We start from the raw sequence: 24727 nt of genomic DNA on the forward strand, positions 1-24727 counted from the left end.
TCTCCTGACCTCACACGAGATAATATTGTTTTGACAATTTTTTCATCTTTCAGTCCTTGCATCGGCCTCCAAGGCGTGATAGTCATATCGTCTGGAAGATGCTTCATTTCAGGAGCTATTTTACTGTTGCCACATATGAATGGCTTAGACTTTTTGACCTTCTGGTTTTTAATGGCAATGTCTTCCCAGATGCCAAAAATCTCATCAATCAACCTCCAAACATCTCCAGTTCTAAATGCCAATTGGAAAATGTTATCAACACCTTTGAATAAATCACTATGTTTGTTGCCTTTTCCACCTTTTGAATTGGTTTTCTCTTCAATTTGATATCCTATTTCCATACAACATTCCTTTCGGAAATCTACAGTAACTTTTGTCCTATCCCCACCACATTTTTCTTCAAATTCACTATGAATAAATCTAACCCTTTGGATGAAAGTCATAGACATCCTATATTCATTATCTGAATTATGATCCCATGCCACTAACTTTGCTTCTGTATCATATAAACCAGCGTAAATGATACATTTCATTGTTTCAAAACGTGGGTTATTAGGATATTCCTCCATCAATTGTCTTTGAGCTTCTACAGAATGGTTCCCCCCAAGCACATAATAATTGTATTCAAAACATTTTGACTTATCAAATGCTTCTTTGTTGGGAACTTGAAGTGGATCAACAAGAAGCACATAACTAACCACATGAGCATATGGATTGTACCTCATCAATGTTTTCAAGTTGTGAACATGCAGATGATGTGGCTTTCTAACTTGATATTGACATTGTCCTTCACTTGCTTTATAGGTTTTGCTGACATTAAGCTGAAATGTGCGACCACCATCAATTAAGTTTCTCTTTGTCAAATTCTCTCGAATGACATTTTGTTTTGTTTTGATAATGCCATCTTCTAAATCAGCTCCTGGTGTAATGATTTCTCTGCTTTCTTTTGAAGTTTCACTAGGTTCTTGACTGCTAGTAATGACTGCTTCAAAATCATCAACTTTACTTTTCTTGGTCATAACATTCCCACCAGAGTTATTCTTGGGCATTGTTACTTTTGGATTTATGGCTCTTCTCATTTCCAATGTCATCTTCAGTAATGACAACATATGTTTCATTGTCAATTTCAACTTCATCGTTCTGAAAAGTAACTTGTTTACCCTTGCTAGATTTATCCACCAGAGACCTTTTTTTCTGATTCTTTGGATGTAGTTTTGTAGCATTATCAATTACTTCATTTTGCCTATTTTCCATATCTTCTTCTGACACTGAGTAAAAACTACTAACAACTTTCATGATATCATTCTCAATGAAATGAATGCCTCCCAACCTAATTGAACAACTTTCAACGAAATTCTGCCAAACAAAATATCATATGTCAATAAAAAACAAAGTTAAAAAACATAGTGAGACACTTTCAAAAACGCAAAATACAATTATAAATAATAATACTTACGATGTTTTGTGTCATCTCATTTACGATTTGACTACACAACTTTGTAGATACCTCTCTCGTGTCATACAATGAATATGATAGTTGGTATTTAACCCTTTCATGTGACTTGGTAGCTTTTGTAAGTACGTAAACAACTTCAATGTCCGGTACCGAACACATATCTACGACTCTTCCCATCACCTCAAAAATTCCATTATCATTCGATATATATTCACATTTGCGCTTTCTCTTTCTTTCACATACCACATTCTTGATGGAAATTTCACCTCTTTTGAATTCTTCTAGTCTGAAATCATCTTCTTATCACTTGAGGCGCTTGAAAGATTTGTAGTCATGAGCTCAGGTGGAGTTCGTTCACCAATGTTTCTTTTAGATGCACCTTTATGAGTCTTTGGTCCAGAAAGATTCACTGAAATTCTCTTTGATGCCATTTTCCTGAAAAATAGAAACACATAAATCAGTAAATAATAAAAACATATTAACTTAAATTAACAACGAAAATATATCATAAATTTTAATCAACAATCGCCCCACCCACCGCCCCTCATATTCCAAAAGGACATGCATTAACATTCCAGTGTAAAAAAGTAAATCACGAATAAAACATTTTGCTCGGGCGCCCTCACCCACCACCCCCCCGCACGGCATGGGCGCCCTCACCCACTCACCCCCCCAAGCATCCCAACCCCCCCACCCCGGCGGCCCGGGCGCCCTCACCCGCCCCACCGCCCGGGCGCCCCGGCCTAACCCCCACAACTCTCCCCGGCCCGGGCGTCCTCACCCGCCTGCCCGACCCAACTCTCTCCCTACTCCGCCCCCGCCGTACCCACCCGCTCGCCCGACCCGGGCACCCTCACCCACCCCTCCGGGCGCCCTCCCAACATCTCCCCCAACCCGCCCGCCCTGCACCCCCTCACCCGCCCGCTCCAACCCTCCCGGCGCCCCACCCCTCCGGGCGCCCTCCCTACACCTCCCCCAACCCGCCCGCCCCGCACCCCATCACCCGCCCGCTCCAACCCTCCCGGCGCCCCACCCCTCCGGGCGCCCTCACCCGCCCGCCCGCCCCACCCCTCTAGGCGCCCTCACCCGGCCCCCCGCCCGGCGTCCTAACCCACCCGCCCGCCTCACTCGAACCCCCCTCCGCCCAGGCTCCCTACCTCTCCCCCAACCCGCCCACCCCGCACCCCCTCACCCGCCCGCTCCAACCCTCCCAATGCCCTCACCCCTTCGGGCGCCCTCGCCCGCCCGTCCGCCCGGCGCCCTCACCCACCCGCCCGCCTCACCCGAACCCCCTCCGCCCGGGCTCCCTACCTCTCCCCCAACCCGCCCACCGAGCACTCCCTCACCCACCCTGCACCCGCTCACCCACCCGCTCCAACCCTCCCGGCGCCCTCACCCACCAGCCTGCCTCTCCCAAACACCCCTCCGCCCGGGCTCCCTACCGCACCCCCTCACCCGCACACCCTACACCCCTTCACCTGCCCGCTCCAACCCGCCCGCCCCACCGCTTCAGGCACCCTCGCCCACCCACCCGCCCCACCCCTCCGGGCGCCCTCACCCGCCTCCCCGGCCGGCCCCCTCACCCACCCGCCTGCCTCACCCGAACCCCCCTGAGCTCAGGCGCCCTCGTGCAAGCGCCACCCGGGCCGCCCGCGCCCTCGCCCGACAGGCAGGGTCACCCTCGTGCAGGCGCCACCAGGGCCGCCCGCACCCTCGCCCGGCAGGCAGTGTAAGGCCTTCGTGCAACAAGGCGATGGCGGGCAATCGTGAACGGGCGCGGGCAAAAGTGCGGGCAGGCGCGCGGGTGCGTTCAACCACTATATGCGACGTGCGCAGAGGAAATGCGACATAAAAGTGCGACGATATGGAGGAACACTTAATTCGACTAAGTGTTGGACTCCCACTTATATGCGATGATTGAATGAAGCAAGGCTGACTTATAATAGAGTTATGAGTGGGCGTGTGGTAATGAACTGTGGGGTCGGACATGGGGCTGGACACCCCTCCAAACTCACGCAGAGTTGGGTATATATAAAGGAGCATGAAGAGCTCATTTGCAATCAACGCATTCACTCATAGCATCTACGCAAGAGGGAAAAGTGCGCAGTTTGGAGAAGGAGATGCGCATATCTCATGCGCATTAAGTCTTGGAGATTGCGCAGACTTGTATCTTGGTTGATGGTTGGCAAGCGTGCCATGTGTTGGGTGAATTCTGAAGTATGGTTTGTGCAGGACTTGGTAAAGTGAATTAGTGGCCCAGGTGAGCACTATCCTTTATGCAAGAGGTGTACATGTATTGTAAAAAGGCAGGTGGCCTGTCTATTGTAAAATTTGGTTAAGTGTGAGACTTGGTTTGGCCAAGACACACTGTTGTATTGTAATCAGATATTCTTAATAAAATTGTCGGGCAGACTCACATTACGGGGAGTTGCCCCTCCCCTTATACTTGTTTGCAATTGTTGATGTTCTTGGTTAATTGCATGATGATAATGAATGATTATGGGCTTCATTAAGTATAAAGGATAATTGCTTTTACTTAGTTGTGAAACACAAGCTAAGTATGTTAATGTGAAAGTAGGCGTAGTCCACGAATGTTAGTATTGGTGAAAAGAACGCGTTCGGTGGTGCCGCACCTTGCTACAAGCAGTTGGAAGACTACTGCAGGTGTAGGGGCATGACAGTTGGTATCAGAGCTCAGTTGGAGCTGGTGTTAGAGCAAGGTTTGCTTGTGAAGGTTTGAAGCTGATACACAACTTGACAGTTGGTATCAGAGCTCAGTTGGAGCTGGTGTTTGAGCAAGGTTTCTCGTGACAGTGGAAGCAGGTTTAGCATAGGTGAAGTCTAGTGCTTGGACCAAGCTGAACGAAAAGGCATGGCAAGTTTGGGAGAAGGTGAAAAGGAGCTCTTGCTTACCTTATGCAGGTTGAAGAGGATGAAAGAAGAGAATCCCCGGATTCGAGAGAAGCTTGCAGTCTTGGAAAAGAATGTTGAAGATGAACTTCTTCAACTTGGTTGGACAATGGAGCAAGGTGAAGTTGCAGATTGTGCTAACAAGGAAGAGGAAGCCGTGATAGTTGAAGATGTTGCAGACATGACCATGATGGAGGATGAACTTGAGGATGATCAAGTTGGACCAGGATCGTGCAGTTTGTGGACATGGATGAATGAGGAGGAGCCTCATGATGATGAAGTAAGTGTTGATACTTATGTTTCATTTGGGCATTTGGTGGATGGACCGTATGCAGGGAGAGGCAAAGCCAGTTTGCCTATGCTATGGAGGATCTTGCCATGGATGACTATGATGGAACCTTGTATGGAGAAGCAAGGATTGTCGATTGTTGCAGGACTTGTTGGGGCTGCTTGTGACCTTATGGTAGAAGGTACAAAGGCCCTTGACAAGGGTGGAACTTGATGATCGTTGTGGATGATTGGGTCATGCTTTAGCCACATGGCTAAGTGCCCGGCATGACTCATGGACAGGTTGAGGAGGGCACACACTTGTGATGTTTTGGGTGGACTTCTCATGGCCGAGACCAAGAGATAGTCTTGGTGGACACTTTGGTGGAGGAGCTATGATGGAAGGGACTCATGATGTGATGGTGATATGGTTGGGTGACCGAGTTCACTAAACCGAATATAGCAGCTTGGGTGAGGATGACCGATTGTTGTGATGAATCTACTTGGTTGGACTACATGGGCAACATAGTCATGGACATCAGGTTGGAGGCATGGAGCGTGGCAGTCTTATGCAGGGACATTATGTGGGAGAACTTGTAGAGGTGTCATGGACATCCAATGAGGAGTGCTAAGGCAAGGATGTTGTGCAGATGGATTTGCTAGTTTGACATGGAGACTTATCACTTATAAGTTGATGGAGAGGTTGTGCACTCTTGTACAACAAGACCATGAACTTGTATGGATTTGTGAGCTGATTATGGCGCATTCCTACTACATGGAGATGTTGGTTGGAGATGACACATGGAGCTCATGTTGACATGAGATTGTTGTGACTTTTAGGGACTTCATACATGGTGGACTTAGAGGATTTGATGCATTGAGGAGCTGAGGTCAGAGACTTTGATGCAGTATGGGATGCATACTTTCAAAGTACATGTATGGGCATGCCTTGGAAGAGTGACTTGATGTAGAGGATCGTTATGAGACACTTTGGAGTGATGGAGTTACAACGATGATGATGATGCCTTGGTGGTTGCACTTGGGCATGGGTTGAGCCGAGACTCAACTACTTTTGGCACATGGACAGATGAGACAAGTGCATACTTGTTTCTATGGCAGACTTGAGGGATGACACATTGTAGATATGATGAAGGATTGCTTCATGGACCTAGATGTGGCACATCGAGAGTCGGTTTGAGGAGATGATCTCTTCATATGGAGGAGACACACACACACATGATGATGTTGGGATAGATGTGGCTGATTTCATGTAGCACATTGACACCAAACATCATGGACAGCATGTTGCAGATGAGGTGGATGGAGTTCCATGGACCTGAGCATGGATTATGGAGATAGATTCTTGATGAGTCAAGGATGTGGCAGGATGTTTTGAGAAACGACTGATGGTGGCATGAGGATGTTCACTCTCATGGTTTGAGCGTGGCAGTTGGACTGGCCATCCGACTAGTTCAGGCATGAGGTCCGGAAGTGTACAGAGATGTGTTGGCATCGTGTTGGAGTATCATGGCAGCAGTTCGCATGAGGACACATGATGAAGACAGGAGGTCAACAATCATGGATCGAGATGACATCTTATGGAGAGCACATCGTGGAGGTGCATAACTTGGTATGGTGAGCTTGGTGGTAGTGGTCATTAAGCCGGGACATAGAGGAGAAAGAGTCTCTACATATGTTGCAAGGATGTTTGCCTTGCGAAGAGGAGTTCACATCACAGATGAGTGATGATCTTGGTGGATGGCTACCGGGATGATATGTTGTCGAGGACGACAAAGATTTCAGGTGGAGGAGGATGTAAGGCCTTCGTGCAGCAAGGCGACAGCGGGCGATCGTGCACATGCACGGGAAAAAGCACGGGCGGGCGCGCGGGTGCGTTCAACCACGATGTGTGACGGATGTGACGGAGCGCGGAGGAAATGCGACATAAAAGTGCGATGATATGGAGGAACACTTAATTCGACTAAGTGTTGGACTCCCACTTATATGCGATGATTGAATGAAGCAAGGCCGACTTGTAATAGAGTTATGAGTGGGCGTGTGGTAATGAACTGTGGGGTCGGCCATGGGGCTGGACACCCCTCCAAACTCACGCAGAGTTGGGTATATATAAAGGAGCATGAAGAGCTCATTTGCAATCAACGCATTCACTCATAGCATCTACGCAAGAGGGAAAAGTGCGCAGTTTGGAGAAGGAGATGCGCATATCTCATGCGCATTAAGTCTTGGAGATTGCGCAGACTTGTATCTTGGTTGATGGTTGGCAAGCGTGCCATGTGTTGGGTGAATTTTGAAGTATGGCTTGTGGAGGACTTGGTAAAGTGAATTAGTGGCTCGGGTGAGCACTATCCTTTATGCAAGAGGTGTACATGTATTGTAAAAAGGCAGGTGGCCTGTCTATTGTAAAATTTGGTTAAGTGTGAGACTTGGTTCGGCCAAGACACACTGTTGTATTGTAATCTGATATTCTTAATAAAATTGTCGGGCAGACTCACATTACGGGGAGTTGCCCCTCCCCTTTATACTTGTTTGCAATTGTTGATGTTCTTGGTTAATTGCATGATGATAATGAATGAGTATGGGCTTCATTAAGTATAAAGGATAATTGCTTTTACTTAGTTGCGAAACACAAGCTAAGTATGTTAATGTGAAAGTAGGCGTAGTCCACGAATGTTAGTATTGGTGAAAAGAACGCGTTCGGTGGTGCCGCACCTTGCTACAAGCGGTTGGAAGACTACCGCAGGTGTAGGGGCGTGACAGGTAGGGTCGCCCTGCCTGCTGGGGGAGGGCGCGGGCGGCCCGGGTGGCGCCTGCATGAGGGCGCCCAACCTCGTGCAAGCGCCGCCCGGGCCACCCGAGCGAGGGCGCAGGCGGCCCAGGTGGCACCTGCACGAGGGCACCCCCCCTCGTGCAGGCGCCACCCGCGCCCTCTCCGGGCAGGCAGGGCGATTCCGGGAATCGCCCTACCTGCCGAGCGAGGGTGCGAGCGGCCCGGGTGGCGCCTGCACGAGGGCGCCTTCCCTCTTGCAGGCGCCACCCGAGCCGCTCGCGCCCTCGCCCCTGCCTGCCGGGCGAGGGCGCGGGCGGCTCGGGTGGCGCCTACACGAGGGCGCCCCCCCTCGTGCAGGCGCCACCCAAGCCACCCGCGCCCTCGCCCGGCAGGCAGGACGATTATGGGAATCGCCCTGCCTGCCAGGCGAGGGCGCGGGCGGCCTGGGTAGTGCCTGCACGAGGGCACCTGTCATGCCCCTACACCTGCGGTAGTCTTCCAACCGCTTGTAGCAAGGTGCGGCACCACCGAACTCGTTCTTTTCACCAATACGAACATTCGTGGACTACACCTACTTTCACATTAACATACTTAGTTTGTGTTTCGCAACTAAGTAAAAACAATTATCCTTTATACTTAATGAAGCCCATACTCATTCATTATCATCATGCAATTAAACCGAGAACAATAATTGCAACAAGTATAAAGGGGAGGGGAAACTCCCTGTAATGTGAGTCTGCCCGAAAATATATTATATCAGTTTTTCAATAATACAATCATCAAGTATACTTGGCAAAGCTCCAAGTCTATACTTAGAATATTTTACAATCAAGGCATAGAACAGCCTTTTACAATCATGTGCACCCTTGCACAAAGAGAAGTGCTCACCCGAGCCACTTATACCTCTCCACCAAGTCCTGCACAAACATACATCGAACTCCCGGGTATACCGTACCCTCGCTTCAACCGGCACAAGACAACTCTCGAAACTGCACTTAGATAATGCGCATGAGTTATGCGCAGCACTATCTAAATCTGCGCAGGTTTTTACCCCTTACTTGTGCGTAGAGAAGACACCAAGTTCGTTGGTGCAAATGAGCTCAAGGCTCTCCTTGTTTATACACAACTCTGCGTGAGTTTGGAGGGGTGTCCAGCCCCATGGCCGACCCCACAGTTCATTACCACACGCCCACATATAACTCTATTACAAGTCGGCTTGTATGTAATTGTTTCATCGCATATAAAGGTGCGCTCCAACACTTAGCCGCACAAGCACTTCGCACATTGTCGCATGTATCGTCGCACTTATGTCGCATTGTTTCCGCACTCCGTCGCAAGTCCATCGCATCGTGCGCCCGCCCACGTGCCCGTGTGCCTACCCGCGCACCCTCGTGCACGACCTCGCCCGGTGCCCGCAACTCGAAGGCCTTACATCCTCCTCCACTTGAAATTGTTGTCGTCCTCGACAACATATCATCCGATAGCCATCCACCAAGATCATCACTCAACTGTGATGTGAACTCCTCTTCGCAAGGCAAACATCCTTGCAACATATGTAGAGACTCTTCCCCACTATGTTCTGGCTCAATGATCACTGCCACCAAGCTCACCATACCAAGGCATGCACCTCCACAGTATGCTCTCCATAAGATGTCATCTCGATCCATATGTCATCATGTGAACCTCGTCGTGATACTCCAGCATAATGCCAACACATCTCTGTACACTTCCGGACCTCATGTCTGAACTAGTTGGGTGGCTAATCCAACCATCACGCTCAAACCATGAGAGTGAACATCCTCATTCCATCATCAGCTATTCCTCAAACATCTGCCACATCCTTGACTCATCAAGAATCTATCTCCATAATCCATGCTCAGTTCCATGGAAACTCCATCCATCCCATCTGCAACATGTCATGATGCTTGATGCCAAGCCATCCCTACACCATCAGTCATGCCTGCTCAAACATGTTTAAGGACTCACTGCCATGAGCAGCTAACAATGAGCCCCATCTTCTTCATCCATCTAAGAAGATGTAGAGGGAGTAGAGCCTGAAGGCTCTCCCTCACTAATCAACTCGATCCACCTATCACGATCCTCAATCTCCATCCTTTGTAGATAAGCAACCCGGTCTTCCTTTTGGACATCCGGCCTCACATATATCTCATCATCATCATCATCATCCTCCACCAACTCTAGCCTTCTTGTCAAATCCAAGATGCTATCTAAAAGTGTCTTGATGACCAATGACTGTTCGGCAAGCTTTGCCTCAACACTAGACAACCGCTTGTTCACCTTCTCCTTATCCTCCATTTGCATTACTCCCAATTTACAATCAGGCCTAGTCACACCAATGGTTGGCACACCAATGGGTACATCTTCCCTTCCATCATAAATGTAGAGCTTCTTAAAATGTGGAATGATCATAGCATCAAATTGTTTCATAAACTCCATCCCTAATACAGCTTCATAGTCATCAATCCGCACTATAGTGAAGTCCACCTTCCCGGTCCATTCACCAAGTGTAGTGTCCACCCTCTCAGCGATACCAAGAATCTCAATAGGAGGAGAATTCACTGTCTTCATTTGTGCCTTTGCCGGTACAAACTTCAGCCCAATTCTTCTCGCAGTATCTTTGCCCATGAAGTTGTGAGAAGCCCCACTATCCACCATAGTGAGCACATCAGCACCTCCAACCTTCATTCGAACATACTTCAACTTGTTCCTTTCAGGATCCCTTCTAGAGGCCACTTCCGTAGTAGCAGAAGCACCAAGTATCTGCATCATCCCCACAGAAGCATCTTCATTCTTTCCATCAGACTCAACCTTCCTCTTCAAGGCTAAGAGATACCTCACTTCAAGAGATAGGCAATCCCACTTCCTCTGATTCAATTTCTGTCTCATCTCAAGCTCCTTGATTTCTGCTTCAATCAAGTCTGCTTCCTCTGCAAGTTGAAGGGCTTCTTCCCTATTCTCATCAGAATCACTTCCTTGACCAAGGCACGAAGAGCATCCCTTGTTTCAAACAACCTTTTGCCACATTCTGCAAATCCTTGTTTTACTTCCTTTGACTCTTCAAGTAGACTTCCTTCAAATTCTTCAAAGGTAGCATAACCCAATTTCTGCAAGATAGACATCTTTACCAATTCACCTGCGACCTGAACCAACCCTTGTTCCACTTCGTGTGAAACGGTTTCCTTCACTTGCAAGTACCTGTCACGAGCAACCCTGCTCACCAGCTTCAAACTGAAGTCTTGTTCTCACATGTCAAGTGTACACCGGCTTCAATGCTTCAACACCTGAACCTGTTCACAAGCTTCAATCTTCACGAGCAAACCTTGCTTTGATACCAATTGTCACGCGCCTACACCTGCGGTAGTCTTCCAACCGCTTGTAGCAAGGTGCGGCACCACCGAACGCGTTCTTTTCACCAATACGAACATTCGTGGACTACGCCTACTTTCGCATTAACATACTTAGCTTGTGTTTCGCAACTAAGTAAAATCAATTATCCTTTATACTTAATGAAGCCCATACTCATTCATTATCATCATGCAATTAAACCGAGAACAACAATTGCAACAAGTATAAAGGGGAGGGGCAACTCCCCGTAATGTGAGTCTGCCCGACAATATATTATATCAGTTTTTCAATAATACAATCATCAAGTATACTTGGCAAAACTCCAAGTCTATACTTAGAATATTTTACAATCAAGGCATAGAACAGCCTTTTACAATCATGTGCACCCTTGCACAAAGAGAAGTGCTCACCCGAGCCACTTATACCTCTCCACCAAGTCCTGCACATACATACATCGAACTCCCGGGTATACCATACCCTCGCTTCAACAGGCACCAGACAACTCTCAAAACTACACTTAGATAATGTGCATGAGTTATGCGCAGCACTATCTAAATCTGTGCAGGTTTTTACCCCTTACTTGTGCGTAGAGAAGACACCAAGTTCGTTGGTGCAAATGACCTCAAGGCTCTCCTTGTTTATACACAACTCTATGTGAGTTTGGAGGGGTGTCCAGCCCATGGTCGACCCCACAGTTCATTACCACACGCCCACATATAACTCTATTACAAGTCGGCTTGTATGCAATTGTTTCATCGCATATAAAGGTGCGCTCCAACACTTAGCCGCACAAGCACTTTTCACATTGTCGCATGTATCGTCGCACTTATGTCGCATTGTTTCCGCACTCCGTCGCAAGTCCGTCGCATCGTGCGCCCGTGCGCCCGCCCACGCGCCCGCGTGCCTACCCGCGCGCCCTCGTGCACGACCTCGCCCGGCGCCCGCAACTCGAAGGCCTTACAGTGCCCCCCCTTGTGCAGGCGCCACCCGGGCCACCCGCGCCCTCGCCCGCCAGGCAGGGCGATTCCGAGAATCGCCCTGCCTGCCCGGCAAGGGCGCAGGCGGCCCGGGTGGTGGCTGCACAAGGGCGCCCCCCCTCGTGCAGGCGCCACCCGGGTCACCCGCGCCCTCGCCTGGCAGGCAGGGCGATTTCTGGAATCGCCCTACCTGCCGGGCGAGGGCGCAGGCGGCCCGGGTGGCGCCTGCACGAGGGCGCCTGTCACGCCCCCTACACCTGAGGTAGTCTTCCAACCGCTTGTAGAAAGGTGCGGCACCACCGAACGCTTTCTTTTCACCAATACTAACATTCGTGGACTACGCCTACTTCACATTAACATACTTAGTTTGTGTTTCACAACCAAGTAAAATGCAATTATCCTTTATACTTAATGAAGCCCATACTCATTCATTATCATCATGCAATTATACCAAGAACAACAACAATTGCAACAAGTATAAAGGGGAGGGGCAACTCCTCGTAATGTGAGTCTGCCCGACAATATATTAAGAATATCAGTTTTACAATGTACAAGTGTGCCTTGCCAAAAGTGTCCTAATCTTCTGCCTCTTCACCTCATTGCATGCCCAAGGCTTCAACCCAATAATGACATTGAACACCTTGTCCCTTTCTGCCATGTCGGGAAGTTCCAAAGTTGCACTTGCAAACTCTCGCTAGTATGCTTGTAGGCTTCACGTTTGCTTGATGTACTTAATCTTCGTCCTTGCTTCCCACGTTTCATCCTGAGGACTGAAATGGGTCTGCAAAGCCTTCTTCATGTCATCCCATGAAGTGATGTCATCAGCACTGCCATTGACAATCTGATCCACCCTCCTTCGCCACCACATCTTAGCATCCTTTGTCAAGAACTGAGCAACCACCTTGACTTGTGTTTCACCATCAGGTAGACTCAACCGTTCCAAGTACTGCTCCATGTCCCATAGAAAGTTATCAAGAGTCTTTGCATTCCTTGTGCCATCATAAGGTTCCGGTTCCTTGACCTTCACATGAGGCACTCCTCCACCTGAGTTATGCCTCATGGCCTTCTTCAACACCGCGATCTCATCCTTGGCTTCATCAAGAGATTTGTTTACCCTTTCAAGAGATCCCTTCAAGTTCACGATCTCTGCAAGACCCTAATCCCTTGCTTCTTCGACCTCTTTGACCCTTATCTCGAGTTGTGTACACATAAGATCAATGTACTCATGCTGCATTCAGAGCTCATCAATTTCTTCCCTTAGCTTCGAGCTGGCCTCTTGCTCCTTAGTGAGCAAGTCCTCCCTCATATCCCAGGAAGACTCCATGGCTTCCATCCTCTGCAGTATTCTTTCCATAAGTGATAAAGTCCCGGCTTCATGGCTAGACCCAACTTGAGACCCAGCTGCCATCTCTAACAGCTTCTTCTTCCTTTTCGATCTAGTCTCCACCATCCAACACCCAAACCTGTTCGAGCTCTAATACCACCTGTCACGCCCCTACACCTGCGGTAGTCTTCCAACCGCTTGTAAAAAGGTGCGGCACCACCGAACGCTTTCTTTTCACCAATACTAACATTCGTGGACTACGCCTACTTCACATTAACATACTTAGTTTGTGTTTCGCAACCAAGTAAAATGCAATTATCCTTTATACTTAATGAAGCCCATACTCATTCATTATCATCATGCAATTATACCAAGAACAACAACAATTGCAACAAGTATAAAGGGGAGGGGCAACTCCCCGTAATGTGAGTCTGCCCGACAATATATTAAGAATATCAATTTTACAATGTACAAGTGTGCCTTGCCAAACCAAGTCTACACTTAGCCAAATATTACAACGGAGAGGCAACCCTGCCTTTTACAATACATGTGCACCCTTGCACAAAGAGAAGTGCTCACCCGAGCCACTTAAAACCTCTTCACCAAGTCCTACACAAATCTGCACATCCACCGCACCTCGGGCACAACTTGCCCACTCTTCAACCGACTCAAGATCACCTCAAGATCACCTTCAAGTGCACCCTCAAGAGGAGCGCATGAGATATGCGCAGCTCCTCTTATTTCTACGCACTATTCACTTGTCTCTTGATCTTATGCGTAGAAGAGATGTGAAGTTCATTGTTTGAATGAGCTCTCACATATATACCCAAACTTGCGTGGGTTTACAAGGGGTGTGCAACACCTTGGCCGACCCCCAAAACCACTATCCATGCGCCCCAAGCTTCATTTGTAAGTCGGCTTGCACACTTCTTCAATATCGCATATATATGTAATACGCTCCACACTTAGTCGCATAAGTGTTTTGCATATCGTCGCATTCCGTCGCACATTTTGTCCGTGCCCCGTCGCACATTTTGTCCGCGCGCCCATGCGCTCGCCCGCGCACCCGCCCACGTGCACGACTTGCCGGTGCCCGTCGCACTAATCTCCCGAAGGCCTTACAGCGCCCCTCGTGCAGGCACCACCTGGGCCGCCCGCGCCCTCGCCCGGTAGGCAGGGTGATTCCCGGAATCGCCCTACCTGTCGGGCGAGGGCGTGGGTAGCCCGGGTGGCACCTGCACGAGGGCGTTGTCACGCCCCTACACCTACGGTAGTCTTTCAACCGCTTATAGCGAGGTGCGGCACTACCAATCGTTTTCTTTTCACCAATACTTACGATTGTAGACTACGCCTAACATTCCATACTTAGTTTTATTTTCATTACCAAGTATTATTAATGTGTTCCTTTATAAAAGTGAAAGCCCATAACATTCACATAAATAGCATTATACAAGAGAAATGCACAACAGTATAAAGGAAGGGGCAACTCCCTGCAATATGAGTCTGCCCGAATCAATATACTATACAATCTTCAATGTTCCAAAGCTTTACAAGTTAAATCTTAGGAAACCCCAAATTTACACTTAGCCAATTTTCAATTTCGGCAAACTCGGTTGCCCAGCTCGTCGGCACCTCCGCCTGGTTGCCACACGACTCACCAACCCTTTGTTCACCTAGTTGCACAATCGTGTTTTTTGCCCAACTTGGGCGCACCTCCAAGTCGCCACACACGGGTGCCTTTGCCCGAGACACACCTCCATTCAAAATCTCAACACTTCACCAAGTCACCGTGCACACTTGCATGACGGGCGGGGGCTCACCTGAGTCACCCAAGAACCCATGCCAAGTCGTCGCACAAACCGGGCGCCACACACCCATGCACGCCTCACCCAACCGCCGGGCTCTCCTGCCCGCGCCCTTCACCCACAACCAAGTCAAGCGAGTCTCCTTTGTGCGGCCTTGCCCAAGAACGGACGCATCTCCAATCTGCGCCTCTTCTCCTTACCTATGCGCACTTAGACCTGCGCCTTACTCACATGAGCGAAGAGTGATTGTTGAGCGATGATGGAAATGCCTCCATCGCACCTTCAATATATATGCCATCGCAAATGCTCTAATCTTCAAGTCGGCCTCCTCTCGAAACGTATCACCCATCGTCGGCTTCACTACACTTGTTGGTCGGCCTCCATATGTTTTACACCATGCCTCACGCATATAAGTGGCTCGCCCAACCTTCATTAGGCACATAATACTCCATCGCATATCCAAGGGAGCTCGCACTTCATTCAACCTACTGCTCGTTTAACTTTCCAACTGCGCGCCTCCATCCGGTCGCGGTCTCACTTCGGGCGGAACCGTAGGACCTTACATCCTCCTCCACCTGAAGTCGTTGTCGTCCCCGACAACATACCATCCTGGTAGCCATCCACCAAGATCAACATCAATATTTGTCTCATCCATGATGTCATCTCCTCCACATACTAAAAACATCTCTGCATCATATGTAGAACCACTGTCTCCACCATGTCTCGTCCCGGCAATCATTTGTCACCAAGATCACCATACCAAGGTATATACCCCATCTGTATGTCATACATCGGAAATCATCTCAATCCATGATCATCGATCACCCTGTCACAATCTCCACATGTTGCTCCCCATCATGGAAGGCTAGTCCTTCCATCCAAGCTACATGCTTCCTGCAACCTCTCGTGTCGACCTCATCATGTGTTGTCCTCATGTGAACTGCTGCCATGATACTCCAACACAATGCTAACACATCTCTGTACATGTCGACCCCCATGTCTGAACTAGTTGGGTAGCTAATCCAACTGTCACGCTCAAACCATGATAATGCACATCCTCATGCCACCATCAGTCGTTTCTCAAAACATCCCATCACATCCTCAACTCGATCAAGAATCCATCTCCATATACGTGTAAGCCATGCTCAGGTCCATGAAGTAGCCCTCATCTCATTTGCAACATGTTGTCCATGATGTCTGGTACTAATGTGCTGCATGAAATCAGCTACATCTACCCCAACATCATCATCCATATGTGTGCCTTCTCAACATGAAGATACCATCTCATCAAACTCTGACTGTCGATGTGCCACATCCAGGTCCATGAAGCAACCTCCATCATATCTGCAATGTGCCATCCCTCAAGTCTGCCATAGAAACAAGTATACACCTGTCTCATCTATCCATGTGCTGCCCCTGATCATATATCAATTAGCTCCCATGTGTCAAAAGCGGTTAAATCTTGGCTCAACCCATGCCCAAGTGTTGCCACCAAGGCATCATCATCATTGTAACTCCATCACTTCAAAGTGTCTCATATCGATCCTCCACATCAAGTCACTCTTTCAAGCCATTCCCATACATGTACTTGAAATTATGCACCCCATCCTGCATCAATGTCTCTAACCTCAGCTCCTCAATGCATCAGATCCTCCAAAGTCCACCATATATGAAGTCCCCAAAAGTCACAACCTCATGTCATCATGAGCTCCATGAGTCATCTCCAACCAACATCTCAGCAAGCATACAAGTCTCAGCCCAAAGGTCTTTGCAAGATGCCTCAGCTCTCCATGTAGTAGGAATGCTCCATAGTCTGCTCATAACTCCATCCAATTCCATGGCCTTGTTGTACAAGATTGCACAACCTCTCCATCAGCTCATAAGTAAGTTTCCATGTCACACCAGCAGATCCACCTGCACAACACTCCTGCCCTAGCACTCCTCACTGGATTCCCATAAATGACATTTCTACAAGTGCTCCTACATCATGTCCCTGCATAAGACTACTATGCTCCATGTCTCCCACCTTGATGTCCATGACTAAGTTGCCCATGTAGTCCAAACAAGTAGACTCATCACAATAATCAGTCATCCCCATCCAAGTCTGCAATATTCGGTCTAGTGAACTCGATCACCCAACCATATCATCATCACATGAGTCTCTCCATCATAGCTCCCCCACTGAAGGTTCCACCAAGAGTTTCTCTTGGTCTCGGTCATGAGAAGTCCACCCAAGTATCATCATACCCAAGTGTGTGCCCTTCAATCTATCCATGAGTCATGTCGGGCACTTAGCCAATTCTCCATGTGGCTAAAGCATGACCCAATCCTCCACAACAATCATCATGTTCCTCCCTTGTCACGGGCCTCTGCACCTTCTACCATAAGGTCACAAACAACCCCAACAAGGCCTGCAACAATCAACAACCCTTGCTTCTCCATACAAGGTCTCATCGTAGACATCCATGGTAAGATCCTCCCTAGCATCGGCAAACTGACTTTTCCCTTCCCTGCATACGGTCCATCTACCAAATGCTCAAGTGAAACATAAGTATCAACAGTACTTACATCATCATGAGGTTCCTCCATGTGAGTATCCTCATTCACCCATGTCTACAAACTGCACAATCCTGGTCCAACTTGATCAATCTCAAGTTCATCCTCCATCGTTGTCACATCTGCAACATCCTTGGTCATCACAGCTTCCTCTTCCTTGTTAGCACAATCTGCAACTTCATCTTGCTCCATTGTCCAACCAAGTTGAAGAAGTTCGTCTTCAACATTCTTTTCCAAGACTTCAAGTTCCTTTCGAATCTGGGGATTCTCTTCTTTCATCTTTTTTAACCTGTATAAGGTAAGCAAGAGCTTCCCTTTGCATTCTTCCAAACCTGCCATGCCTTGTCATTCAGCTTGGCCCAAGCACTAAGCTTCGCCTCTGCTAAACCTGTTTCACCATTCACCTGAATCATCCTGATATTCCACCTGTCACCTGCAAAACTTGAGCTCCCTTTAAAGTCTTCGGTCTTCGTAGAATCAACTCCCCTATTTAGTTCACCAACTCTAACCATGAGCTCTGATACCACCTGTCACGATAGTGCAGTGGGATCATCACTTCATCGTCAACCCAGTCATCAGCCTGCTTTGATACCAACTGTCATGCCCCTACACCTACGGTAGTCTTTCAACCGCTTATAGCGAGGTGCGACACTACCAATCGTTTTCTTTTCACCAATACTTACGATTGTAGACTACGCCTAACATTCCATACTTAGTTTTATTTTCATTACCAAGTATTCTTAATGTATTCCTTTATAAAAGTGAAAGCCCATAACATTCACATAAATAGCATTATACAAAAGAAATGCACAACAGTATAAAGGAAGGGGAAACTCCCTGCAATATGAGTCTGCCCGAATCAATATACTATACAATCTTCAATGTTACAAAGCTTTACAAGTTAAATCTTAGGAAACCCCAAATTTACACTTAGCCAATTTTCAATTTCGGCAAACTCGGTTGCCTAGCTCATCGGCACCTCCGCACGATTGCCACACGACTCACCAACCCTTTGTTCACCTCGTCGCACAATCGTGTTGTTTTCCCAACTTGGGCGCACCTCCAAGTCGCCACACACGGGTGCCTCTGCCCAAGACACACCTCCGTTCACAATATCAACACTTCATCAAGTCACCGTGCACACTTGCATGATGGGCGGGGGCTCACCTGAGTCACCCAAGAACCCATGCCAAGTCATCGCACAAACCGGGTGCCACACACCCATGCACGCCTCACCCAACCGCCAAGCGCCACACACCCATGCACGCCTCACCCAACTGTTGGGCACTCCTGCCCGCGCCCTTCACCCACAACCGAGTCAAGCAAGTCTCCTTTGTGCGGCCTTGCCCAGGAACGGGCACATCTCCGATCTGCGCCTCTTCTCCTTAGCTCTGCGCACTTAGACCTGCACCTTACTCACATGAGCGAAGAGTGATTGTTGAGCGATGATGGAAATGCCTCCATCGCACCTCCAATATATACGCCATCGCAAATGCTCTAATCTTCAAGTCGGCCTCCTCTCCAAACGTATCACCCACCGTCGGCTTCACTACATTTGTTGGTCGGCCTCCATATGTTTTACACCATGCCTCACGCATATAAGTAGCTCGCCCAACCTTCATTATGTGCATAATACTCCATCGCATATCCAAGGGAGCTCGCACTTCGTTCAACCTACTGCTCGTTTAACTTTCCAACTGCGCGCCTCAGTCCAGTCGCGGTTGCACTTCGGGCCGAACCGCGGGACCTTACAGGCGGCCTCATGCAGGCGCCACCCGGGCCGCCCGAGCCCTTGCCCGGTAGGCAGGGCGATTCCCAGAATCGCCCTGCCTGCCGAGCGAGGGCGCGGGCGGCCCGGGTGGCACCTGCACAAGGGCGCCCCCACTCGTGCAGGCGCCACCCGGGCTGCCCACGCCCTCGCCTGGCAGGCAGGGCGATTCCCGGAATCACCCTGCCTTTCGGGCGAGGGCGCGGGCGGCCAGGGTGGCGCCTGCACGAGGGCGCCCCCCCTCGTGCAGGCACCACCCAGGCCGCCTGTTACAGGGAAAAGTGTCTATTTAGAACTGCTCTATCCCACTAAGGTGTGACAGCTGCCTTAGAAACAAACAAAGAAAAACTACTTTTGTATTTCCTTTATGAACTATAGGTAGAGAGGAATAGAAAGAACCAACCCGTGTCTTGCGCTAATCCTTTGATCCAATCCCTCTCTTCTTTGACAGTCTCCAGCTACCTGCTCCCTTACTTTCCCAGCTTCACCAAGTACCTGTAAGATCACAGAAGAAGAACACTATACAAACACATGGATCTATATTCATAAACAACTTAGGATCAGATTTAAGTTAACAATACAAATGTAACAAGCATCAATGATACAAAAGCATGGAGGAAAAACTCAAATAGTTTTTATTGATAAACAAGAAAAGATCCAGGAGGAGTTACAACCGGTGGTTCCTGACCCATCATCAACCTCCCAGCAAAGAATCCCCTCTTCACCTCAAACAAATCATGGATCACCCAATACTCTGATGTTTGTCTCAAAAACCAACAGAAATTCCTTACAATATGCAAAATTCCAGGCTCTGGATCTCTGAGATGAGGGATCCATATATAGATATGTGTAAGGAGGATGAGTTAGCTTGTGATTTGATTAGTGCCTTCTCTCTGTCAGTTCTTGCTTCCACTTGGAGACTGAAGGCCTCTTACTCATCCTTGGTCGAATTTAGTGAGGCAAGTATCACAGGAGAAGATTCTGGAAGCTTCCATTGTCTCTCCACCTCGCGGAATGACACTACCATTTGTCATTTCTCACCCATCGCACCCCACAGAAGGGACTTTTGCAATGCAACGCACCCTCACAGTGTATTTAGGTGCAATGCAATGCACTTAGCTAGTGGAGCAGCTAAAATGATCCTGTTTTGACCAATTCTGAGCAGTTTCTGGTGGAGAACTTCTAGGAGAAGCTGTAATCTGTTGACCTTGTTCCTTTAGGGGTTAGAACAACACTTTTAGGGACTTAGGAGCCCTTGGTTTATGGACATTTCATTCTTGGAGTTGTAAGGCACAAAAATGTCTATAACAATTGCCCCCTAAAGTATGAGGCCGTTAACCTTTTGGTTTCGAGTGAAATGCTTTATTATGAGGATCCAAAGTTCTTTCAATGCTGGAAGGAGACCTGTAATAAGATACAATACAATACATTATCTTCATACTGTTTTCATGATCTAGCTGAGGCGGGCATTCCCATGCTCAGTTTTATAAATTCATTTTCATGTACATAGGACAGACAATCGTCTGAGTGTAGACTGATAATTCTGATAGAGCCATCATCCTTTTGGTAGGATGATTATCTGTGCTGCAATGCTGTACATTTGATGTCTTTATTTCCCTGAATATATATCGCAGCCCGGATGGATGAAACTAGATCCTGGGTCTTCAATCTCGTCCAATCTTTACTCGAAGTACAAGTCGATCCATGTGAGAAATGTTTTGAAGTCGAACATGGAAAGACATCGCTTGATTACCAGTCAATGATGTAAACTGTTAACAAGCACGAGAGGAATCACCGATAATGATAATGATCCTCAAGGTACTGCAGTACAATTCACGTGGTGTGAATAAAGGACTTGGCGTCGAACACCACGCAAAATCTTTTGGTCGAAGGTCATTGATGTAAACCTGTTGCCGGAAGTGAGAAACTTGCCATTGAGGCATGCAAGCTTCAAAGTACTGAATGGGGTGTTCCTAGATCAACTTCTTGGATAATGAGCTGATGTCGACAAGAAGTGATCCGTCACAGGAGGGCCTTAATGAATCCCACATCAATGACACGGAACAGAGCAAATGATTTCGATGGAGGTGAAAATGATCTGATGATATAATGTTCAGGGTGGAGGTCATGAAAGAATGGAGTATAATGTATGGTAGTGGGTGAGACACAGGTGACTTCTCTGGATGACTTCTCTTGAACATGTCGGCGACACTGATGTGATGGATTGGTAGCATTAACCCCAAATGTGGATGGTATGGCGTGACCATGGCGATGTGACCGGTGAATGAAACAACCCAACCCGACTCAGACATGGAGTGGAAGTGTCACGTTCAAGAGCGACTTGCTACCAATAAATATTCTTTGAGTTTTCTTCCCAATTTTCCCCAGTCATTGCTGAACAGTACCTCTTTATTTTTGTCAAGCTTGAGGAGGATAACATATGCTTGTTCTATAATTTTCCCTTCGGGCAAACCCATTGCTATGTTTTAACGAGCCTAGCGATAGTGAAACTCGTTCTCGTCTAAAGACAAGTTTGTCGTTATTAATCTTTTTAACGAGTTTAACGACAAAAATAACTCGGTCCTTTTCAATTTTAGAGAGTCTGAAAAGGAACGTAAAGGTAACTCCAAAATTCCTTTTTCATCATCTAATCCCTTAAGTCCGAAAAAGTATAAAACAATACAGAAGGGATGAATTTTCGATAGTTTTAACGAGCCGAACAAAACAAGCGCTCGATCTTTTTGTGCAATAATCCCTCAGGTCCAAAAAGATTAAAATCTAGATGAAGGATAGCACTTCCTGTCCCTTTAATGAGCTGGAAGGCCAAGGACTCGGCAATCTTTTCATATTTTACGAGTCAGTTGAAAAGAGCTTAAAGGAGACTCGTCTTTTGAGGAACGAGTGATAAAATGGGTAGCAGTTTATTCCAGGTAAGGTTTGGAATTTTCCAATCACGGCAGTGTCACAAGGATGGCTAGTGAAATCACTCTTCGCAGCTGTTCCTCAAAATGTGTAAACAATCAAATGGAGGTGAATGATTGGCCAATGAAAAAGTGGAGGTGATGGTGCAAACACGACCAAGGCTTTAATGGCTGAAGTACTACATTCACGGTGGTTATTTACCGGGGAATAGTTCATTTTTTAACGAGCTTAAATGCAGGTGGAAACATTTGCTCATGTCTTATGTTTATTTTTTAACGAGCTTGAACTATGTGCTAAAAATGCTCGATTAGATGGTCTTGCTTTGATTTTACCATAAATAGCTTTGTCCTTTCAAAGATCGTACTGTATTTTCAACTGCTTCATCAAACAAGTCAGAAATGAACAATATTTGCTTGAAAACGAGTTAGAACACTAATATTTTACTTTGAACTACGTAAAAGTAATGAAAAAGTGTTTTTTAACCTCTCACTTTACCATTTCATTTGAACTTGGTTTGTCGGAGCTTTGGAGGTGCTTTTCCCCCTCGATTTTCATCAGCTGATTTTGGGAGATTCTGTGGACGATTCTCGACGCCGTCTAGACCAGGTAGGAGCTAAACCTGAGCTCTTTCATTTCATGGTTTCCATTTTTCATTTTGAGCTTGATTCCTAGCTTTTCTGAGTTCCTCGGGTTTGAAGAACTCGTTCTTCCATCAGCGCACCCTCAGTGTATCGAAAACTACGTTGAATGTTGGCCTGTCTAAGGGCAATCTGACATTCAACGCACTTAGAACACTGTTGCAGGTGCGTTGGGCGCAAAAAGGGAATTTGATGCACAATTTTTTATGGAATTTTTTCCCGTTTCTCACCAAAATTAGGATCTAACTCCTCTCTTGTTTGTTTTTCAGAGATCTTTGGAGTAATGTGACCATTACATGGTGAGAACGTGAGCATGAAGAAGAGGACATGCTTCCCCTACATGATCCAGTTACAGTAAAGGCACTGCGGAACTGTGGCTTGCTGAAGTTCTGCCGCATTTCTAGCATGAGACAGTAGATCAACTTACTGAAGTGTTTGCTCGATGCTTGGGATCCTACCAATCAGGTTTTCCAGATCAGGGGCAAATCTATCCCCTTGACTGTAGTAGACATCTATTTCTTGACTGGCTTGTCGAGGCGGGGTGCCCCCATCTCTTTGTCAGGTTCAGCTCGAGGAGGCAATTCTGTGAGAGATTATGTCCACCGGTACTACAGAGAAGGATCTCAGCTGAGTAAAGACGGCAAGATCATCATCCGTGATGTCACTGACAGGTCCCTCAGAACTATTCTATTTACTTTTGGTAGGATGGCCAGTGGTGCGGCTCTTCATGTAGCCAACCGATCTTACATGCAGCATGCCTCCAACCGAAGGTGTTCAACTGGTGTGACGCAGTACTTCTCGTGATGAAAGAACAATTGACCAAGATAAAGAGCGGAAGGTTGAAGAACTTTGGGTATGATTCTATTTTGACTGCCTTTGCTTGGAGAAGATACCACTGATGCAGCCGCAGTACATTGCACTTGATTTACCTTCTCCTACTGAACCACGTATGCAAAGATGGGTTGACCATATGTCTAAGCATGCTGGCCAGTCTCAGATTTCATTTTCCGATACCTTCTTCAGGTGGTTTTATCGTCAGGAGATGGTTCATTCTGAGTATCCATACGCTGGCATGGACTTCCAGGGTGATCCAGATTTAGTACTATCGGATGGCGAGCAATGGGGCGCCATTGGTAAAATCTTTGACCATATTCTTGTTTATCATTTTTTGTTTATAATGTCCTTGTGCTTTATTCTATCAAGACTTTAATCAAACTCATGTGTACATGCAGATGTTGGTCCCGTTCGTCCAGTAGTTCGCCTGAGAGTACCAGTTGCTGCCCCAGTAAGAGAGGCCGTCGGAAGGGCTATTCTTCGTGACCTCGATGTGGCCAAGACTCTCACAGCATTGCAGGAGCAGGTTGAGGGCCTCACTCTCGGTATTCCAGATGTGAGTACCGCTGACCTACCTTTGCGGTTACAGCGGCATACTACTGGTGTGCCCAGACGATGGACTCGTCTCTTATGCATGATCGCACAGGCTGTGACTTGCTATCACGAGCATCATTAGACTAGGGTGCCCCCTAGCATTTTGAGTTTTTGGGTCGTTTGACCGATTTTGTCTTGGTTACAGAACATTATGTGTAAACCATAAACAGTTATATATATTTTTTATTTTCGGAGTTTTATTTTGGTTGAGCTACATGATCCACATGCAAAACATTGATGATGTGTTTCTTTTTATAAATGTTGCAAATGTCTATCTAACACATAGTTTGCTAATGAGTCAGTGAATGTGTTTAAGTTTCTGAAAATATGTTGATATTGAATAAGATCAAATTGTCTTTCCAAAATCTTAACCCTTAGGAACATGCGATAAATAGCTGGGTTTCGGACGGAATATATACCATTGAGTTGTAGTATTACGAGTTGTGAGTCTAGCCTGACAATTAGTCGGCGTATACCATGAGTGATGGCATCAGAGAGAAGTTCTATCAATGCGCTATACTC

At 47.4% G+C, this 24727-nt stretch overlaps 1 protein-coding gene across 1 annotated transcript in view; it reads right to left on the reverse strand.

The window, feature by feature from the left end:
- Nucleotides 1-19071, reverse strand: part of LOC149194401 (uncharacterized) — a 41846-nt gene extending 22775 nt beyond the window's left edge. The window contains exon 1 of the mRNA XM_089407664.1: nucleotides 18870-19071. Coding sequence (XP_089263790.1) covers nucleotides 18870-19071 — 202 coding nt within the window. The remainder of the gene's footprint in view (nucleotides 1-18869) is intronic.
- Nucleotides 19072-24727: the final 5656 nt, after the last annotated feature.

Source organism: Pinus tabuliformis, chromosome 2_2, assembly GCF_031772625.1.
Source record: "Pinus tabuliformis cultivar Carrire ecotype Pingquan chromosome 2_2, CPIR1, whole genome shotgun sequence".
NCBI classification, from domain to species: domain Eukaryota; kingdom Viridiplantae; phylum Streptophyta; class Pinopsida; order Pinales; family Pinaceae; genus Pinus; species Pinus tabuliformis.